General features: G+C 38.5%; 1 protein-coding gene across 1 annotated transcript in view; it reads left to right on the top strand.

The window, feature by feature from the left end:
* Window positions 1-21,553, top strand: part of cdh8 (cadherin 8) — a 140,967-nt gene that overhangs the window by 64,164 nt on the left and 55,250 nt on the right. The window contains exon 3 of the mRNA XM_017458355.3: window positions 5,961-6,255. Within this exon, the coding sequence (XP_017313844.1) occupies window positions 5,961-6,255 (295 nt within the window). The remainder of the gene's footprint in view (window positions 1-5,960; window positions 6,256-21,553) is intronic.

Raw genomic sequence — 21,553 nt, 5'->3', positions numbered from 1 at the left:
CTGAGCGTCGTCAAATTTGAAAATGTCCCCGACACCAACCCCCTGCTTTCTCTGGGACCTCACATCTAATTTAGGAAAGATATGAAAAAAATATATATAAATATATACACAGCTTCCTTTGCTCATTTGCTGTAAAGTCCCTGAAGACGCCTCATGATTATGTTTCTGTGTTCAGTTAATACCACGGTTAAAATGGTAAAATTGCTGTTAATTGATAGAAATCCATGTGTGCTATTGTTTCACTTCCTGTTCCACTTCCAGTTCCCATCCGCATCATGCCACTGGCGTCATTCCTCACATTTAGGGGCATATTGAGACCAACTTAAGTTTTAAAACTACATAAATATTTACACGGGGGGCGTTCCTGGTATTCAGAGTCGGGTTACGCAAGTGTTTAAGTGGATTTTCTGAGATCCACATTCAGATTATTAAAATCACCTGCGTGTAGTTCACACCTCTGAGGTTGCCAGATATTTCTTGCATAGATGCGTCTGAGGCCGTGTTTTTCACTGGCGTCTAGACCACTGCCTTTAAACACAAACACTCACCTTTAAACCTGAAAAAAAATAAGGGATAGGAAAGACCAACTGAAGAAGGAATTAGTGTTATTTTTGCTGTCAAAGGTGATATGATGTAACATAAAAGCGAGAATGAAGATAAAAAGACTAATCCAATGATGAGCTTTGAATAAATTGAAAACAATGCCTCAAAAAAGGAAATAAATCTAATAGGAGTCTCGAATATTGCCAATATATTCCTGCATGAATAGTCCTGGTTGGAATTCTTACATTGATCACTGGTTTAATTGAACAAAATGGCTTCCACACTCGTTATTCAGCAGAATAGAACAGAATAGAGAATAGAGTAGCACTTGATCCAGCACTTGATCATCTGCTATGCTTACGGAGAAACTGTAACTTCCTTGATCTTTTTGTCCATTAATAATGAACTGATCAGGAAACCCAGTGTCTCTGATTAAGATACTGTCTTTTCATGGACTTTAAAATGAGAATATTCTTAATTAATGAATTATGTTGTATTTATGTATTGAATTTTGTCCTTGTGTGTGTGTGTGTGTGTGTGTGTGTGTGTGTGTGGGTGTATTTACAATCAAAACCTAAATTGTGAAATACAGTATTATAATTTCATCAAACAGTCAGACGGTGGCGTGGACTTAACCCCGCTCCTCACTCGAGCTGATATCATGCAAGAAACATGTGCTTAAGATCAATGAGCGTGACTCAGACATGCCTCTGTTTTAGACAAACTCCGCCCCCTGCATGTGTAACTCTCACATGACTTCTGAATAGCGCGTCAGTCTATAGTTACATCTTAATGCTGCTTTGAATTTGACTCGGTGCCTTCTTTGATTAGTCTGTTTTTTTTGTTTGTTTTTTTTTTCATGTTTCCAGAATTTGCTCTTCCCGACCTTTGACCTCAATTATTGGAAAATTGTTAACACCAACATCAACACACTGACCTGCAACTACATGTTAGATACTGAAAATATTAACGGCGGTACTGAAATTCTCCGAATAAAGAACAAACTGGAATGCCACGATGACTGATTGCTGATTAGACTTATGAAACTCGGCTGGCTTTATATAACAACTTTATTATTTCCCTCTAATTATTTTATTTTCGTCTCCTTATGAGCGCCCCACTTTTTCCCTCAAATCACCTCCTGTTTAAAGATGCTGATTAAAATTAAAATGCATGTGATACCTTACTGCAGGTTTATAAGGATAATTATTACACACACACACACACACACACACACACACACACACACTTCAGTCAAACACCATGTTTAAATCTGACTGGAGGAGAAAATGCTTCAGAAATAACCTTCATGAGCAATCTACATAAAAACTGAAGAAACTTTCCAGTCTGAACCTCAGTGCAACTGCACAGCCATGTTGTATTTATTCTCTGTCTCTTTAGATTTTAAAGCTATAATGCTGTACTTAGAGGATACTGTTGACATTTTCATTAAAATTATTTCACTGAGCCACAGTAAACCAGGACGTCTACTCAACTCGAATCCAGTTATTCATTTCATACTAGGTTATCATCTATTAATTACCATGACAAGTGATTATCTAGCTGTCTAGCTAAGCTAGTTAGCAATCATTAGCCAAGTTATATGGCTACATTTCAAGACGGATGTGGTAATACACTATATAACAGTGCAATAATACATTCAAAACATCCTTTTTTAGTCATCCAAGAACTGGTGAAAAATATCGAATTAATTCGGTCATTACTTGTGCTTCCACTCGTTGTCTATCTGATCCATCGTCCTTGTGGTCTCGGTTATGTTTTGAAACATCACGCCAACTAAAACAAACAATTAGTGAACATAAGAGTTCTATTAGAAGGAAGGATGTTAATTATTCTTTTTTATGTGCCACCAACAGGGGGCGATATAGAAATGCTGTTCCAGAGATGAATTGTTACTCTTCAGACTTTATCACCTATGGGCATGAACAATGAAGCATTGTTTACTGTGATGCTATAGAGTTATGTTTATAGGTTTATGTCCATTTGTCTATGTAATCTGTAAATTTGTGATGATGTGGTTAAGGTCAGTGTGCTCAATATTGTATCCTGGAGATCGTGTCCTAGTGTGAAACTTAACACCCAGGGGTGGGACTGTGAATCTCATACACAGTACATCAAGTGGGAGAAGAGGGTTTGATTTACAAAGTGAAAACGGAACCAGGAAAAGGAAGACCCCACGTCCTTCACCGTAATCTCTTGTTGCCTTGTAATTATCTACAACTGGAGCTTGAACCCGGGAGGGAGTCAAGGACAAAGAAAACAGTGAACAAACCAAGGCTAGCAGACAAAGATGAGTCTAGTCCAGAAAATGATGATGATGAAGACTATGATTGCCACTACTTACATGCTGCCCAGCATCAGGAACCTGTGGAAGAAAATAACAAGGTCGATAACACATAAATACCAGTTCTCCAACCCAGCAAACCTGAAAAGGAAAGAAAAGAAATTGATTTAGAGATGATGGCAAATGATTATGAAAGAACAGCCCAAATGGAAAATAAAGGGGTATCTAGACAGGGAGTAAATGTGATGCAGGAACAACCTGCAGGAGAACCTGATGATTTGGCAGATGTCCATGCAGCACCAAATGAAGTAACAGTGAAGAAAGACAGGGGTACAGATGGCCTAGATGAGAGAGGAGACCACCAAAAACATTCACATATCATTACCTGGGTACTCCAGCATTCTATAGTGTAGAGCGTACAAACACAATAGCATTTCAACCCAAACCATATCAAATGCAAAACGTGACAACATTGACTTACACAGTATCACAGTATCAGCCAGTATACTTGTATGCACACTGAAAAGACTCTGAGATATAGTGAGAAATAAATTGCAGTTCAAAGAAGACAAAAGACGACGCAGTTTCTAATATACGCCTTTACTGAAGAACTGTAAATACAGTTAACATGCAGTGCATATGTAAATTAGAACATTTGCATATAACACAGCCCCACCTTCAGAAAATACGTTGAAAAACGAAACAAAACATTGTTGGGACGTCATTTATTGTCGTGGTTATAAAAATAAATATGTATATATAAATAAATAGTAGTAAATATATTATATTAAATTAATATGTGACTGAAGCACGAGAATGTATTTCTTGAATGCACTTATTAGAGTGTCTTAATCTTGTCTGTGACGATTGATGTTCACGTCTCAGCCTCGAATGATCTATCGATTATTTGACGGCTTTTCCCCTTGGTGCACGTGTTCGGGGAGGGGGCGCTGTGCTCAGACAATACACCGACCCTGACGGTGAAGCAGCAGCTCCGTGTCCTGTGTTTTATAAACGTCCATATCGCCCCTCGTCAGGTGGTGAGGGTGTTACAGATACACTGACGGATTACGTCACTGATTGTGATTGATAATGATGGATCATTGCAGTGATTGATCATGTGGTGATTTTAAATCAGATTGTTGAATGGATTGTTGGTATGTGCCTGATGAAGGTCATGGGACCGAAACGTTGTGAATAAAACTAATTTGATACGTGTATAAGTACTGTTAGTGTGCGGGATTTTTATTTATTTATTTATTTATTTATTTTATTTTTCGGTTTGTGGTCTTTTTTCCTACACACCTATCTGTCACCTGCAGCTGTGCGAGGTTAATTGTTGATCGAGTGCTGAATTATAGAAACAACCCTGAAAACAACGTTCCAAAATTTTGAGGCCTCCTCCTGAACAATGAATAACTTAAAATAAATAAATAAATAAATAAATAATAATAAAAAAGGATAGCTATTATTATTGATACTTTTTTTTTGACTAACAGAAAATAGCTGATTGGATGTTAAATATTTTTGATACACTGTATAATGTTCATTGATTGCTTCATCAGTAAAATAAATACAAAGTATGTCATTTAATAAAACTACCATTGTTTTATTGTATTTTGTTTATAATGTAGCACTGCTGTTTCTGTGTTCCTTTGTTAGCAAAGATAAACATTATGATATATATTGTGTGTAAAAAAAAGTGTAGCATGATGCCATATGGCTCGTTTTCTCTATATCACATTTAAAGTAAAAAAAGAAAAGAAAAAAGAACAAGAAATGAATAAATAACTTCATTGTGTATGTTTGTTAGAAAAACTGAGCCGAGCTCATAAAACTCCAAGATGGGAAAATAATTTAATTTTTGTTTCACTTTAGGTCAAAATCTGAGGCATTCTGACCACAACAGGACAGAACAGAGCACGAGAGAGAGACCGAGAGAGAGACAGAGAGACAGACAGGGAGCGAGACAGAGAGACAGACAGAGAGAGAGAGAGAGACAGACAGACAAATAGATAAAAGAGTGAATGATGTACGGTTAGAATGGAGAGTCTAAACATTGCCTGGAAGCTCAGGACCTTGTTTGGCCTTTAGTGCTTTCGTCGGCCCGATCGAGCAATTCAGCTGTCACAATAAAACACCGGCGATTTGGAAACACTCCACCGTAGTCTACTCGAATCCGAGCACTAATGCCTTCACTTGATGGACGAGGGGTTTAGCCCCGAGTGGACAGTGTGGAGTCTGGATCGTCCAAGCAGCAGGAGGCGTGATTAGATAAGACCTCCCTCGCCCGTCTCACTCTCTGTTTGTCTCTCTGTCTCACTCTCTGTTTGTCTCTCTGTCTCACTCCCTCCCTCATGCTCATTCTTTGCTTGAGAATTGATTGGTAAGATAATGTAGGGTTCTGTATAAATAAAACTTGCTATCATATATCGTTATTTATGTGACACCAGGTCGTGAGTCAAATCTCAGACCTGCTAACGACCCTGTGTAAAAGATTTGCGTAAAAGCCAGAAAATATTGGGCTTGTCTAAGGTATTAAAAGTAATACTAAATGACATATCGGTGTGTGTTTTTTATTCACCTTGTGTATAAGATGTGGGAAAAACTGTGCTTGACTGAGGTAGAGAATTTTCAAATGGCATATGGGGATATACAAATGTATTTCTTTTTTTCTACTTATTATTATTATTATTATTATTATTATTATTATTATTATTATTATTATTATTACTACTACTACTGCTACTGCTACTACTACTACAAGATGAAGTAAAAAGACTACATTTTAATTCCTTTAAAAGGTAAAATCTTTGCACTGTAATGTACCCCGACAGGATCAGGGTTGCCATATTGGTATTCATACCATTTTGGAAATTTAAAAGGTAATGTTTCCAATCATTGATATAACTGAAAGACATTGATATTATTTAGGATTTATAGTGAGGGTGGTCATGACATTTTCTATATCATGCACATTTCTGATGGGATTTGGGTTGCACCAGGTATTTTTAGAAAATAGTTTATTTTATGGTTTAGGATTTTCTGAGTGTGAACCGTCTTTCCATGCACTGTACGATACTTTACTGAACGTGATTTATTCTATTTGCAGCTCCACACAGATCTAGACGTGGGGAATAAGAACATCAGGTACGTTCTGGCCGGAGAAGGAGCAGGGACCATCTTCGCCATCAATGAGCTGACGGGCGACATCCACGCCATGAAGAGGCTGGACCGCGAGGAGAAGGCGGAGTACACGCTCACGGCACAGGTCATCAACCGAGACACCAATGAGCCGCTGGAGCCTCCGTCAGAGTTCATCATCAAAGTGCAGGACATCAATGACAATCCGCCACAGTTCATCGAGGGGCCGTACCAGGGCTCGGTGCCCGAAATGTCACCCGTTGGTGAGTGAACCATGATTTTAATTCGTAACCGTCTGAGATCAACCATATATATATAAAACATGCACAAGACTACACAATACATGCTATCTGCAGTGGATATAAAAAGTTTACACACCCCTGTTAAAATTCCAGGTTTTTGTGATGTACAAAGATGAAATCAAGATAACTCATGTCAGATCTTTTTCCATCATTATTGTGTTATAGCAACCAACACAATTTAAGTGAACAAATACACACAAAAAAACAAGAAAGAACTTGCAATAACCTGGTTGCATAAGTATGCGCACCCCTTAACTAATGCTTCATTAAAGCACCTCTTGCTTGGAATACAGCACTCTGTGTTCTTTTTTTTTATTTTATTTTTTATGTAAGAGTCTACCATCTTGTTGATTTGGTCATTTTATTCCACTCTTCCTTGCAAAAATGCTCCAGATTGAAGAAAATTGCGAGGGGATCTCCTGTTCACAACCTTCCACAAGGCATTCCACAGTTTTTCGACAGGATTTAGATCTGGCCTCTGACTGCATCATTCCAAAATTTGATTTTGGTGCTCTGAAGCTGTTCCTTTGTTGATTTGTATTTGTGCTTTGGGTTGTTATTGTGCTGGAAGGAATTTTTCCTCCTCTTCAGCCGTAGGTTTTGTGCAAAAAAGTGGTTTAGTATTTGGAGCTATCCATGATTCCCTCTGTCCCTCAGTGACTAAAGCCCCAGTCCCAGCTGAGGAGAAGCAGCTCCATTGCATGATGCTGACACCACCATGCTTCTCTATGCATAATGTGTTCTTTGGGTGATGAGCTGTCTGGTTATTGCACCAAGCGTTCCTCTTAGAAAGTTCTGCCCTGGTCTCAGCAGACCAGAAGACATTTTGCCACATGGTTTGGGGTGATTTAGGCAAGCTTGGATGTTTTTTTGGTGTTTATTTATTTTTTTTAATTATTCCTGAGAAATGGCTTCTGTCTAGCCACCTTACCCCATAACCCAGACATGTGAAGAATATGAGAGATTGTTGTCACGTGCAGGAAGTGACTAGTACTTGCCATATATTCTTTAATGTTGCTGTGGGTCTGATTAAGCTGATCAAGAACTTCTTAAGTCCATCTTTAGATGTTCAGGTGGGCACGATTATGGTTGGAGTTAAAGTCTTCAGGAAGGTAGATCTCCAGGAACAGGGATGGTGACCGTTGCTCTACATGCTTCCTCAGCTCTTTGAGGACCATGGCTTCAGCAATCGGATGAAATCAAGAAGAAATCAAGAAAATCCTACAGAAACAGCTGGCCTTTATCTTGGGATTAATCAGAATCACTTCACTGATGACAGAATTGATGTATGATCATTAATTTTCAACACGAATGGTAAATTTGGACAAAGATCTGACATGATTTACCTACGTACAATAGAAAAAACTGCAATTTTAACAAGGGTGTGTAAACTTTTTTATATGCACTGTAAACACAAACCCAGTACACATGACCCATTACACACTATCTCTACAGTACAGCGCACACACTGCTACAGTTACACTGCTACAGTTACACTGCTACAGTTACACTGTCTGCAGCCTCATTTTCTTTTTAGACAATTTTAAAAAGAACTCAATAACAAACCCGGCATTCAAAATAGAAATTTAACGTTAAAACACTGAGACTTAATTGCAGTTCCGGCTGGAAAATGAAGCAGATGTCCATGGAAATGTGTCTTTCCTCAAAAAAAAAAAAAAAAAAAAAGAGATTCAGTATTTTATCCTGCACAGAAATACAAACAACTTACAACACAATCTGTTAACATGTATTATTATTTATTAAAATCTCTATCAATGCAAAAACAAGCATCCTCCGTGACTTTTATATTGACACAACCCCAACTTGGAGCTAGTGATTACTACCGCTACTGTGATCGCATTCATGTCCTGTCCTCTCATCGTGTATTTCAAGAAATATTTATTATAACAATGTATTTCTTATGTGCAAATACTGGGTTTTGCAGCATTTGTATTTTCTTTTTTAAATGCTATTTTCCAATAAATTAATATAAACAGCACGATCATCTAATATTTAATCTTTTTGTAATAGTGTGGATCAAATTGAACTGCTGTTTAAAAATGTGATCAGTAATGAAGAGAAAGATTTAGTGTTAGTAAGCTTTTTGGAGAAATTGTGTACAAGTAAAATAATTATTACAGCCTAAATAAATACATTTGTTGATATTTAATAATTTAAAATAAATTGGTATTTAAGTCAAAGGCTTTACGATCTGACAATTTGGATTAATGCATTGCTTTAAAAGGCAATGATTAAAGTTAATCAACGCCACATTCATAAATCAAGTTTCCCCTAACTTCCATAATGATATTTTTACAACAATTCTTATGTACGTTATCATCATTCACAAATTAACAGTAGGCCTGCCCCAGATTCTGAACAAAGTTGGTCATATCAATCAGAGGCTACTCAGTTGTATCACATTGTATCACATGGTATTATATTATATTGCATTGTATCGTGTTTATATTTATATTTATAACGGTATCATTTTATACTGTATCACATTGCATCATATCTTATAATATGGTATCGCACTTTATCATATCGTATTTCATTGTATCAAATGGTCTGACATTTTATCATATCATATGGTATCGCATTGTAACATATATCATATCGTATCATATCATATCACATTGTATTATATCTTATCATATTGTATCATGTCACATCATATCATATGGTATTGCACTGTACTGTATGGTATTACATTTTCTCATATCATACGGTTTTGGATTGTGTAATATCACATTGTATCATATCACATCATATGGTATAACATTGTATCATATCATGGTATTGCTTTGAATATCACACTGTATCATATCGTATCCTATTTTATTGCATTGTATTGTGTGGTATAACACTGTATAATATAATATCGCATTGCATCATATCGCATCATATGGTATTACACTGCATTATATTGTAATGCACTGTATCATATTGTATCACATTGTATCATATGGTATTGCTTTGAATTGTATGGTATAACATTGTATCATATAGTATCATATCTACCGCACTGTATTGTATCATAGCAGGTTCAGGGGTATCAGCAAATGTCAAATCCTTGCTTTATGAATCAAAATCGGATCTCGTGGAAGCCTGAGGTTTACAGCGCTAATCTAAGCCTGCATCCACCTTTACACGCACACAAACTGAGTTTAGTGTTTTATTTACTAGCTCAGTAAATGTAATAAAGTGGCAGTGGAGAACTCTGAGCGTAGCAGTTCTTGCTGTAGCCCATTATATAATTACTGTACTCATTTATTTCATTACTGTACTCATTTATTTCATTCCTGGACCTGATTGACTAATAGACTGGATGCGAACAGCCGAGTGCAGCCAAGTAAGTTTTCTTTCTGCGGCTGTTTGGACACGACATTTACTTCCTCACTGTTACTGTAATCCATCATGTCTCTGAAGCTAGAACGGCACACACAGAAAGAGAAAGAGTGTGTATGTGTGTGTGTGTGTGTGTCTGTGGGGGGGTGTGTTTTCCTTCTCCGCCAACGATGCACTCGATTGAACTCGTCCACGCCGTTATCAGGGTTTGACAGTGACGTCTGGGAGATAAGGAGCTCCGGGGTGACACGCCACGGCACTCCTGCAGCGGCAAAAAAAAAAACCGTCCTTTTGTGACTTGCTCTTTTCTTTTCCTCGCCGCAGTTTAATTAAACATTAGCCAGCGTTCTCTCGCTAGGCTCGGACCTGACTTGTTTTGGTATCATAAAGTATTTATGTGGTGGGAGACAGGCAAGGGATGAGTCAAAAGCTCTTTGGGTTGCAAAAGAAAACAAGGAACGTACAGACAAACAGGTCTTTCACAGAGTCGGTGTCACATTCAGAGACAGCAGACGTTTCATGTCTGGTTTCGTCTCTCGGCGGAGACAGACGGCGTGTTCGGCTAAAGACTGCTGGACAAAAGGGGAAATTCAGGAGCTGTAATTTCAGTGACAATTGAGTTATGGCTGAAAATAGACTTCAGGACGTCCGAAATGCCCGTCTGTGTTATTATCTGTCTGATATACACCACGTCCCGAAAGGAGTTTTCTATTAAACAGAAAAAAAAAAAAAAATATATATATATATATATATATATATATATATATATATATATATATATATATATATGTTAGTGTTTTGCTTTTATTTTGTAAAATGTCTTAATATCCTGATCAGTGCTTTTTAAGACATCACCATATATGGTCTGTCCTGTAATGTAATATTTTAACACTGTATGCATGTGTGTGTGTGTGTGTGTGTGTGTGTGTGTGTGTGTGTGTGTGTGTGTGTGTTCATTACAGTAAAATACTGAGTGACCAGTTGGTGTGTTACCTGTCACCACCCTGATGTCGATGAATTCCATATAACAGTGCAGCCGCATTTTTACACTTATGCAGCACAGACGTCATACCTTTTATCTATTTATAGTTACATTAAACGTGTCAGTTCCTGTTGTCACTTACATTATAGCAGCTATAAGCAGTCACCCCGTCACCAGCTTCTCTCCTGAAGACATAGGAAAACTTGTTACAGCTCTGACTGTTACACTGGAGACTCCTTCCGTAAAATGTTCAAACCGAAGTATCAATAATGACGCATGTTTTTTTTTTTTTAATCGTGTATGTGGAACGTCTGCTGTACACGTCTTTGTGGACGAGCTGTTACTATGGAAACGATAACGTATCAGAACGAGCGCATGAATATAAACCTGTGATGTGTTGATTCATTAATTCATTGTAATAATATGAATCAAATCTCAAAAACTATAAGAATGAAACTGTAGCTATAGAAAGTGTAGCTCATTGTTATGCTGTAGAAGTCACCAACTAATTCTTAGCCCTCTCACACACACACACACACACACACACACACACAAACACACACACACATATACGTGCGCTATGTAAGTTAAACTCAGGTCTAGGTCAGGTCATTAAAACATATTTTTTTACATGAAATATTCAGCGAGCATTAATTCATTTCCAGCTCGTGAGCTTTAACTAGTTTTTGACAACCTATTTCGTTCCAAGACTTTTTCGTGTGAATAATAAGTAGCGGCGTAATAAATTATGTCTTCGTACAATGAAACAAACTGACACAAATTCTTCGCTTCAATTTGATTATGTTAATTTAACCCATTAACACACTCGGCTCATTCCGGATTTTTTTTTTTCTTTTTTTCCATGTTGTGAGTGTGTTGGACTGTTTTAAGCTCTTTGAGGAGAATATGAGAGTTGATGGGATTGGAATGGATTTTGGAAATGAAACTTAATGATGAGGTGAGTAAAGTGTGTGTTAATTTTCCCCTTTTTTTTTTCTTTTTTTTTTCTTTTTTTTTTTTTGAGTAAGTGCTGAGGCGTTAAAATGTGTCATATCGCTGTAGCAGACGTGTGGATCAGGGCCGGTGCTCTACGCCATCTGCTTTATGCCACCCACAAATAAATCACACAAGACGATGAGCCGGAAGCTGAAGCGCAGGCCTGGCAGGTCCAGTGTAGATAACACACACACACACACACACACACACTCACATATACACACATACACATACACTCACACGCATGCATGGCTGACTTTGTGGCATATTGAAAGCGGAGGCAGGTTAGATCACAGACACACAGAGGTTGTATGTGGTTTAATGTGTTGAATCCTGGATTCTGATTGGTCAGAAGGTGTTGATTAATTCTCTATAACAGCAGCTCTGACAGGAGCGCAGCTACCCATCACAGGTTTATATTCACGCGCTCGTTCTAATATGCTATCGTTTCTATAGCAACAGCTCATTCACAGGGACCTGTACGGTATCTTGTAACTTCATGTGCGTAATTATTGTAGTATGGAAGGAGTCTCCAGTGTCAGCGCTTTGTACTGTAACCGTCAGAGGTAAAGCTGTAGCTTTAATTTTTCTGCCATCTTCAGGACAGAAAAGCTGTGTAAATCTTTTGTCTTGCTATCAAGCAGAGAAAAAGAGAGGGCTGGTGAGGGAACGACGGTTTGTAAGCACCTCTAACATAACGTAAGTGACGACAGGGACTGACCTATGAGCGGATAAAAAGTAAAAAAATAAAGAGGAATAAGACACTATTCTATATTGAATCGACCTTGTAATGGTAACTGTAACATCATTTACAAACATAACTATTACTAAGGCTACGTTCAAAATCAGTCACGTGTTGCCATGACAACACGTTCAAAAGATGATTCCACATAGACAAACAGCTCTCGTGTAGAAAACCTTCCGGATATTTGCTCTGTCACGCCCTTCTCTTAACATTTCTCAACACGCCGAAACCTCTATATGTTCCATTAGCGATTAGCTCATGCTAACTGTATTTACAGTGGCAGTTTAGCCGAGCAGAGTTTTTCTTTTTAGTAATTTATGAACACATCTGAGGAAAATGTTGACGTTCTCTATGGTTTTGTCTCATTTCCACAGCCTCTGAGCCTCTCGGTTAAGCGTTAACAGCTATGCACTGCTGAACTAAATCTTTAGCCTGAGTCTGATTTCCAGTTGCCTAGCAACACGATTCTAACAACTTCAACTACTTAAAGAGCAAGGATATTATGCGTTTGATTTATCAGGTCGAAAGCACAAAATGATGATTTGCTGCATATTTAGTATATACACCATAACGTTATGGAAAGTTCAGCATTAACATTGCTAAGCTAAGCATAACTGAATACAAAAGGGTATGAAGAGACGGAAAACTTCAACAAAGGTTCCTAAGACAAATTAGTTAGCTGGATGGTTCGACAAGCATATATACCGACATAAATACGTTGTCATGGTTTCGTTTGAAGTTAAAGCCTGGGCAAAGAGGAGATGCAACAGTTATTTTGGAAAAAGTGTTAATATTTTTGTCTCGTGCTCTGTCTGTCACGTTGTCTTGTTCATGTCGGTCCTTTTTAGTAAATCCATTTGTTTATTTATTTATTTATTTATGGAATCCTGCAGATGTTGCTGTGTGTCCAGTGCGAGATAAGACTCGCGGCTTAATAAAAATTTGGGAGGAGAAAAGAACATTATGTCTTCGCTTTAGTTTCCTGTGCTGGAAGATGATGTGGTTGATGACCTCGGCTCTGCTGATGGAGGCGAACAAAAAGGAAATTCAGAATAATCTCCGTCATTATCTAATCTTGCCAGTCCTTTGTGTGGCTCAAACAAAAGTAGCCGACGCTTAGCATAATACACGCAAGAGTTCACTGTGTTGCAGTAGGTGCTTGGTTCTACCTTTTGGAAACAGACCATTTTCGCTGTAAAATAATGACCAGGGCTGATGTTTAAAAACTTAACTCCATTTTAGATGCTGTGTCTGATCATCTAGATCAGATTTAATAAAATGTACATAAAGCAGACACTTCTGGGGGCAGGGCGATGTATGAGCTCAGCTTATGGTGTCACGATATAAGCACAACGGATTTAGACTAATCACGTACAATATGCAAATTAATAAAATACGACAGTGTTGTACGTGTTGTACCTGGAAACTTTCAGCTGTTGGTGACGAACAACGTTACAGTTGTTATGGTTACATTGTAACATGACTGACTTTAAATAAAATCAGTGAGAATATCGAGACTCTGACACTGAAATCCCACTCGTGTCAACACTCGACGAATCTGAGCTAGATTACTAACTACATTAACTAATTACAGTGACAATAGGACATGGGGGCGTTTCTAATCTGCATATTAATAACAGCAAATATGTAGACATGTGCACAATTAATGTGTAGTGATGTTAGTGATGTTCCTCAGCCATTAAAGTTTACTTTTTTTTTCAATTTGACCATAATTTAAAAATATATTAAACAACAACTTCATCTGTATTTCTGTATGAATTTAATTTGGAGGCGGAGCTATGTATAAGATGTGTCACATCTTAGGATGGCACTGATAAGCACAATGGATTACAACAAATCATGTGTGATATGCTAATTATTCAAAGACAAACATTTAGGCATACAACTAGCTAGATAAGTGGTTGTTGTGGTGATGTTGTAATGAAATGTGTAATGTGAGCTAGTTTATTAGCAGTTAGCAAGACAGATAGCTATATTAGCTAATGTTGGTGATATGTGGATACACATAAAAGCAGGATTTTTTGCATGAATTTGCATATTAATGAAGGTAAATATGGAGCTGTGTTAGTTTCATTTTTTTTTTCCCACGGAAATGAACATTTCTGAATATCTTGGCACCTAGCATGAAACGATAATAGCTAAACTTTCGAACTAATAATACCACACTGAGAAATATCCTCATGATTATGAGTTGCTTTAATATTTTCTTCACATGCTGGAAACTTCTATACAAAGCTACTTTTATGGGACAAATAAAGCACTCCATTGCACCAGACTATTCTTTATATATATATATATATATATATATATATATATATATATATATATATATATATATATATATATATATATAAAAGTGACACCTGCCACAGCGAGTTCTTATACATATATATAGATATATATATATATAAGAACTCGCTGTGGCAGGTGTCACTTTTTTTAAAGACGCAAAGCTGCAATCAGCAAATAAAGTATAGCTCTTCAATCTCCAACTCTATCAATGATTCCTGCAAATTAATAATCAAGCGAGCCATATGAGGCCTGACAAATCCTCCACACTGCTTAAAGTTAGCGGGATTAAAGATGGTCCACGCTCTCGGAGTTTGTGCTCTTATGTATATTCATGAGATTATCTACCATTTCAATTTCACCTCAATTAAATCCGAGTCCGTTACTTACCAACGCAGGTCCACGCACAATGGGAATTAGGAGTCATTTGCATGGATTGGACAAATCTCGTCGGATTTAGCGAAGCCGTTTCCTCACTAATGGGGTCTTTGACTTGCAAGGACCGAGACGAGTGAGCGAATTCCCCCATCAGGTCTGCGGAACATATGCTGGAATTATAAAGCCTTCTGGCACCGATGAGAGTTTTTCACCGACTCTCAGGGTAATTAACGTCGAGTCATGTGGCCCGCCTCTTTTTCCAAAGAAAAGGTGTGAATGACAATAATTGCTACATGGAAGAATAAAGCGAGGGGGAAAGTTGTTTCTTTTTTTTTTCCTTGTTGTCGTTTGTGTGAAACTCGAGGCCTGAGGGAGCCGGCGTTCGTGGCGGCTTCATTACCGAGTCATTATGGCGGAGAGACAGATGGCACATGGCTCCTCCGCCCTTCCCTCGCGCTCTCCTGGCAAAATGAACGCGTGTACGGAGACGATGTGTCAGGATCTGCTAAATTGGAGCGCTGAAATAAAATCGAAGTGACGTTAATAGATTACCCAGAGTTCATTTGCATATCGAGAGTTATTATGAGTGCGGGTAACAGGACTAACAGGCGAGCACGGCTGTACTCCTAATAACGTTTCTGATTATGCACGCGGCATCCCTGGCAGGTAAAAAATAAAATAAATACGGACTCGTCAGTGGGGATTCTGACAGTGTAAACCGGTGACTTTTCCCCTTAGACGGATTTCTGGAAATATAGAGGAGATTTTCTTTTTTCTTTGCAAAACAAACACTGCTGGAACACTTTCTGACTTAACAATTATTCAGACAAGTATAAGACTTAATCCTAATTAGATGCCTTAATTAAATTAGCTTTAATATCCTTCATATCTTTCTGAGCAACAATTGAAGAGTCTTCTGCTTTAAAGGAACAGGCCAGAACCTTCTTTAGCAAAGAAGTTGTGGTCTGAAACTTGTATTTTTTTTTTTTTTAATCTGGATCTACAAGGCTAGTGTAGCTAACAAGTCGTGGAAGCTAGTAGCCTCCAGTTTAGCATTCTCCAGCACCACCATTTTATACATGAATCTGAATCACTTCTAAAGCCTGGAAGCCTGGTACTGATGTGGAGCTACACCATTGTTGCTAATCTAGTGACTGTCCTGCACTCGGTATGGCTCATATCACAGCCGCTGGCTATACGAGTTAAAGCCTACAACCAATCACTGATATTTATATTTATATACCATTGTTTCCAATCCACCAATCACTAATCACCAAATAACCAATCACAGATCATTATTGTTCCCATCTACCTTCTACACTTCAGATCTTCTTAAGTATCTTCAGAAAATCTTCCTCCTTCATGTAATATGTTTTAATATGCAAATGATAATGACAATACAATGAATATGTAAATCAGTACAGTGACATTTTAGCGACTTTTTGTGCATGCATTAGCTACATTCTCCTGAAAATATACACTTTGAGACACTGGGTTGCAGTAAACTCTGTGCTGAGGACGAACGCGATGGAGCTACAGCTGTTGTTTGTTTTTGTTTTTGTTTTTTAGCTCTTGTGATGTCTTGATGTCCAGGTTTACAGATGCATCAGCAAGCCAGATGGAAATTACAAGGTGTTTGTGTTATGAGTAAATGCACAATGCTAATCTGATAGCCATGTGCTTCTGCTACTGTCCTGGCTGACGGACTGCTTTTGACTAACTTTTTGTTTTAAATGTAAAATGTAGCAGTGAAGAAAAACTGATAGCCTTCAGGTGAAGTACCGCATATGGTGTAATAACAATTGGACAAATTAAATCGACCCAAACGGTGTGTGAGCAATTTCCGATATTTTCAATAACTGATGAAATTTCTTAGACCTGACTGTACATCATCCACAGAGCTCTTGCTGAAGCAGCCATACTGTATCCTGCCCCCTCTCCATGCTAGCACATGCTAGTTCTCAGCTGTCTGATAAATGGTGAAGTCCAGCAGCGGGTCGTAGTGTGTGTGGTGTGTGTGTGTGTGTGTGTGTGTGTGTGGTGACAGATGGAGATGGAAGCAGGGGGCTCCGGGGTGTGTAACGCCTTGTGCAGCTGGCCTACTGCGAAGCCACATCTGCTGCTCCGAAGGTGTGCCGAGAGAAACCCAAAGGTCCGGTTCAGCCTCCGAGGTCTGCGAGTCGAACCCAAAGCCAGGAACAAACAGAGACTCTCTTTAAATCTTTAAATATCCTGACCTTACAGGTTCACCTCGAGTTAGTGAACGCCGCAGGAGGATTAAAGGTGCTAATCTTATAAATAGATCAAGATACAGATTTACGTAAAGCAATGTGGTGCACTATATACCGCTTTGGGTTACATTTCTGGCCCTGAAATGAGCTTCAGCCTCAATCCAGAATAAAAAAAAACTTGAAGCTAATTTTTCTCCTCTTTTTTCTTTTGCAGTTCACCTCACTGGCAGCAGATGGTGCTAAAAATGACACGCTGCTCCTTTAAAATAACCTTTAAAGCTAGTGAAAATTAAAATGAAGGACACTTGGTGGATTGAAAAGGTGGAGGACCAGACTCCAAAATTCCAGCTACACTGGAAGTAGCTGTTAATTAGCAGGCTAGCAAGTTTAACATCGTGTTGCTAAATATTAATATCGATGGTTAAACATGAGGGGAAAAAAAATATAGATTGCGATTATAATATATTAACAAATGATTTTGTTCATTTTTAAGTTTCAAAAACGTCTTCCTTAAAACATCACACCCTGTTCTTAGCTAACACCGGGTCTTTCGCTAGAATAATTTCGTCAGTTTTGAGATAAATCCAGTGTGTCATGTCACCAACAATTTCCTGTCAAAATGTAATATTAGTAACATCATTTTTTATTATTTTTAGCCAAATAAAATTGTAAAGAAATGGACAAGTGGATGTGTCCCGTGTGTGTGACCCTCACGTAACTTCTGGATAGTGCTTAAGTCTGTAACTGGACACTGAATAGCCAGTGTAAGCTAACTTTGTAACGAAAAAATATGTTTCAATTAGATAGCGACTTTCTCAACTCCAAGGTTTCCAAGGACTGACCTTTGCGATGTAGCTTGTAATGTAGTGAGTAGCTACAGCTAGCGATATTTTTAATGTTTAAGTAGCGTTGCCTCGACCGATGACATCATGGAAGTGTCGATGTTATAACTTTATAACGCAGGATTTTATAAGATGAACATCTGACACATTTCTTATCTTTCTTAGCTAGCAGATTAGGATTTTCAGATCGTGGCATAATTTAGACCTGAAGTCGTAACTCGTGTATGCCGCCTCCTTTGAATTCAAAGCGGGAGAAAAAAGCCCTGTAGCTTGTGTAAATAACCCAGCATGCATTGCAGGAAACGCACAGATGTTTGCGGTCTGCTCGCCAATTTGTCAAATCTCCATTACAGTTTGAAACTTGAGGGAAGAAAGTAAACAGCCTCTCGCTGGCGTTACGTCGCCGTGGCGTGGTAGACATTCTGAGTAAGCACTTCCTCTGCACCATCTGTCACGTGGAGGACGTTTTGAACAATAAGACCGGTGTTTAATTGTCCATTATATACTCGTGTACGACAGGTAATACCGGGACAGGTGTTCAGTGTGCATGAGGAACGTCTACAACGCCACTAACTGAACTAAACACTTTCCTCTGCAGCAATTCAAGCGGGTAATGTCTGGCTGTAAGTGTGTTGTGAGCTAGCGAGCTCTTTTACCTGACTTCATTCAGCTGCTCTGTGCTGCTAAGAAAATGCTGTTGTTCAGCTATTACTGAGCCTCGAGTCAAACAGGACCCGAGTGGCTTGTTTTTGCTTTTTTTTTGGAGCAGAGTCTATTACCTCGGCCCATTTTCCTCATGAGGCAGCGCAAAAAAAATAAAAAATCCCGCACGTGGCCAGGAAATGAAGCCATTCACGGCACTCTGCATAAGATTGCTACCACGGATGATTGGCTCCAAACTCGACACAATGACGGACTAGGAGGGAAAAAAGGCAAAATGAATGAATACATGGATATATATATATATATATATATATATATATATATATATATATATATATATATATATATATATATATATATATATATGTGAAGCAGGACACAAAGCACCTATTTATTTTTTTGCTTTTTCTTCAAAAATGCTAATGAAAATAAGACATGAGTCAGAAAAAGGAAAGGGGAAAAACACCATGTGATAAATGAAGAGAAAATGAGAGAAAGCTGAAATGAGTGGACAGAGCCGTGGTGTCCCATGCGACAGGCTAATCAGCACATGCTTGCATCGTGTGCTACAGGGTTGCCAGGTGCGCAACAAAATCATCCCAGTCTTCAAGAAAAATAAATCCAGTTCAAGTCCAAAACTCACATTACACCAGAAACCCCTGAACGGCAGATCATCCCCCTTTCCTACACAGAGCTGCTTCACCCTGCAGCCCTTTATTTATCACTCGCAGGAAGGAGTCTCCAGTGTCAGGGCTTTATAACAGCTAGAGATAATACTGTAACTCTCTTACATTCTTTCTTTCTCTTCTGTTTATGTTCTTTCTTACTTTGTCTTCTTCCTGTCTTCCGTTCTTTCGTTCTCTTCTTTTCTGTCTGTTTTTTTTTCTTTTCTTTCTTTCTTTCTCTTTTGTTTACTTTCTATTCTTATATTATTTTTTCTTTCTAGGGTTAGTACGTATGTGAAGAAAGAACATCATGTATTTAAGTTTTTTCTTTCTTTCTCTTCTGTTTTAATTCCTTTCTTTCTTTCTTTCTTTCTTTCTTTCTTTCTCTCCTTTTTGTTTGCTATTTGTTTTCCTTTCTTCTCTATTATTATTATTATTATTATTATTATTATTATTATTGTAGATATTTATTTGATTTTAAATGCTTCTCATAGAGATCATAGTGTTGAGCGTGTAATCTGAAGGAACCCCCACCTTTCCCCTGCTTTAATTTCCTTCTCACATTTAAAGCATGACACAGCCGTGTGAAAAGAAAACGTCAGTGTTTTATTGTTTTATTAATGTTATATTTATCAAAAAAAAAAAAAAACAACAACAAAAACAAACAGTCCCAGGCTGAAGCTCGTGCTCGCATTTAAACGGCCGACTCAGCGCTAAGACGCGTCATAAACTCTACATAAGCTCCGAGTGTGAATAAAATGTAATAAAGTGAAATTCAGCCTCATGAAACTGCACGACGTTAATTATTAATCACGACGGGACGGGGGAAGGAGACCTGCAGGCTCGGGCCTACATGAGAAATGTTTCATAGAGCAGCAGAGAGAGAGAGAGAGAAGAGAGAGAGAGGAGAGAGAGAGGGAGAGAGAGAAGAGAGAGAGAGAGAGAGAGAGCGTGAGCGAGGGAGAGAGAGGTTTCTTCCTTTCATGCCCGGAGTGTGCTAATTCCGACGGAGCTTTTGGCTGGCGTTCCTGCGATGTGATCGGATGCCAGGACGCCTCCTCGCACACGCCGCTGCCTTGCAGCTCTCCCTCTGCAGATTAAAAATGCAGGAGGAGCGCTGGAGACATTTTTTATCCCCTTGTATATCTTGTAGACGCTTTTCTCTGGTACTAGTGCATGCTGGTGAACAGCGAGTTCTAACACGGACACGGCTCGACCCCACGCTCCTGTCAGCCCCGGCCACGGCCCCTTCAGCCCTGGCCCCGGGCCCGCCCCCGGGCCTGCCCCACCCCTCCCCCAGCCCCGGCTCCGCCCCCAGCCTGGCCCCGGGGATGAAACAGCGCTGATTACTGCTGATCCTGCGTACTTTATTTACACTCTTACACCTCTTTAGTGCAGAGATCAGCAACAGCCGTGTCTCTTTTTCCTCATGTTCCTGTAGTGCAGCTAAAACTTACACACACTTTTCTTTCTTTCTTTCTTTCTTTCTTTCTTTAAAAATTCCATTTGTAATGCATAATTGTAAAGCATATTTTATAGACCCTTACTTTTTCTTTTCTTTCTTTCAGAATGTAATTTTTAAGTATTTGTAACTATAAAACATATTTAAAAACATATTTAACCCTTCCTTAATTCTTTCTTTCCTGTTTTTCTATTCTTTGATTGTTTTTTTTTTTTTTTCCTCTGTCTTTCTTTCTTTCTTTCTAAATGTCATTTTACGGCATAACTTGTAAAGCACATTTTTGATTTTGTCCTCCTTCCATTTTTCTTTTATTTCAACTTAAAAGTATAATTGAAATTATTAAAGTATTAGTATACTCTTCCTTCCATCCTCGTTTGAGTTATTTTTCTTTCTTTCTTTCTTTCTTTCCTTCTTTCTTTCTTGTAATCAAGGATAGTTTTATCGAATGCCTACAAAATTCAGTCTTTTAAAACAGTGGTTAGCACGTTCTCCTCACACCTCCAGGGTCGGGGGTTCGAGTCCCACCGTGGCCCTGTGTGTGGGCGGAGTTTGCGTGTTCTCCTCGTGCTGCGGGGGTTTCCTCCGGGTACTCCGGTTTCCTCCCCCAGTCCAAAGACACGCATGGTAGGCTGAT

The sequence above is a fragment of the Ictalurus punctatus genome, chromosome 27 (genome assembly GCF_001660625.3).
Source record: "Ictalurus punctatus breed USDA103 chromosome 27, Coco_2.0, whole genome shotgun sequence".
Classification (NCBI taxonomy): Eukaryota; Metazoa; Chordata; class Actinopteri; order Siluriformes; family Ictaluridae; genus Ictalurus; species Ictalurus punctatus.
Note: the sequence above shows the minus strand (reverse complement) of the source record. Positions and strands in the feature narration are given on the sequence as shown.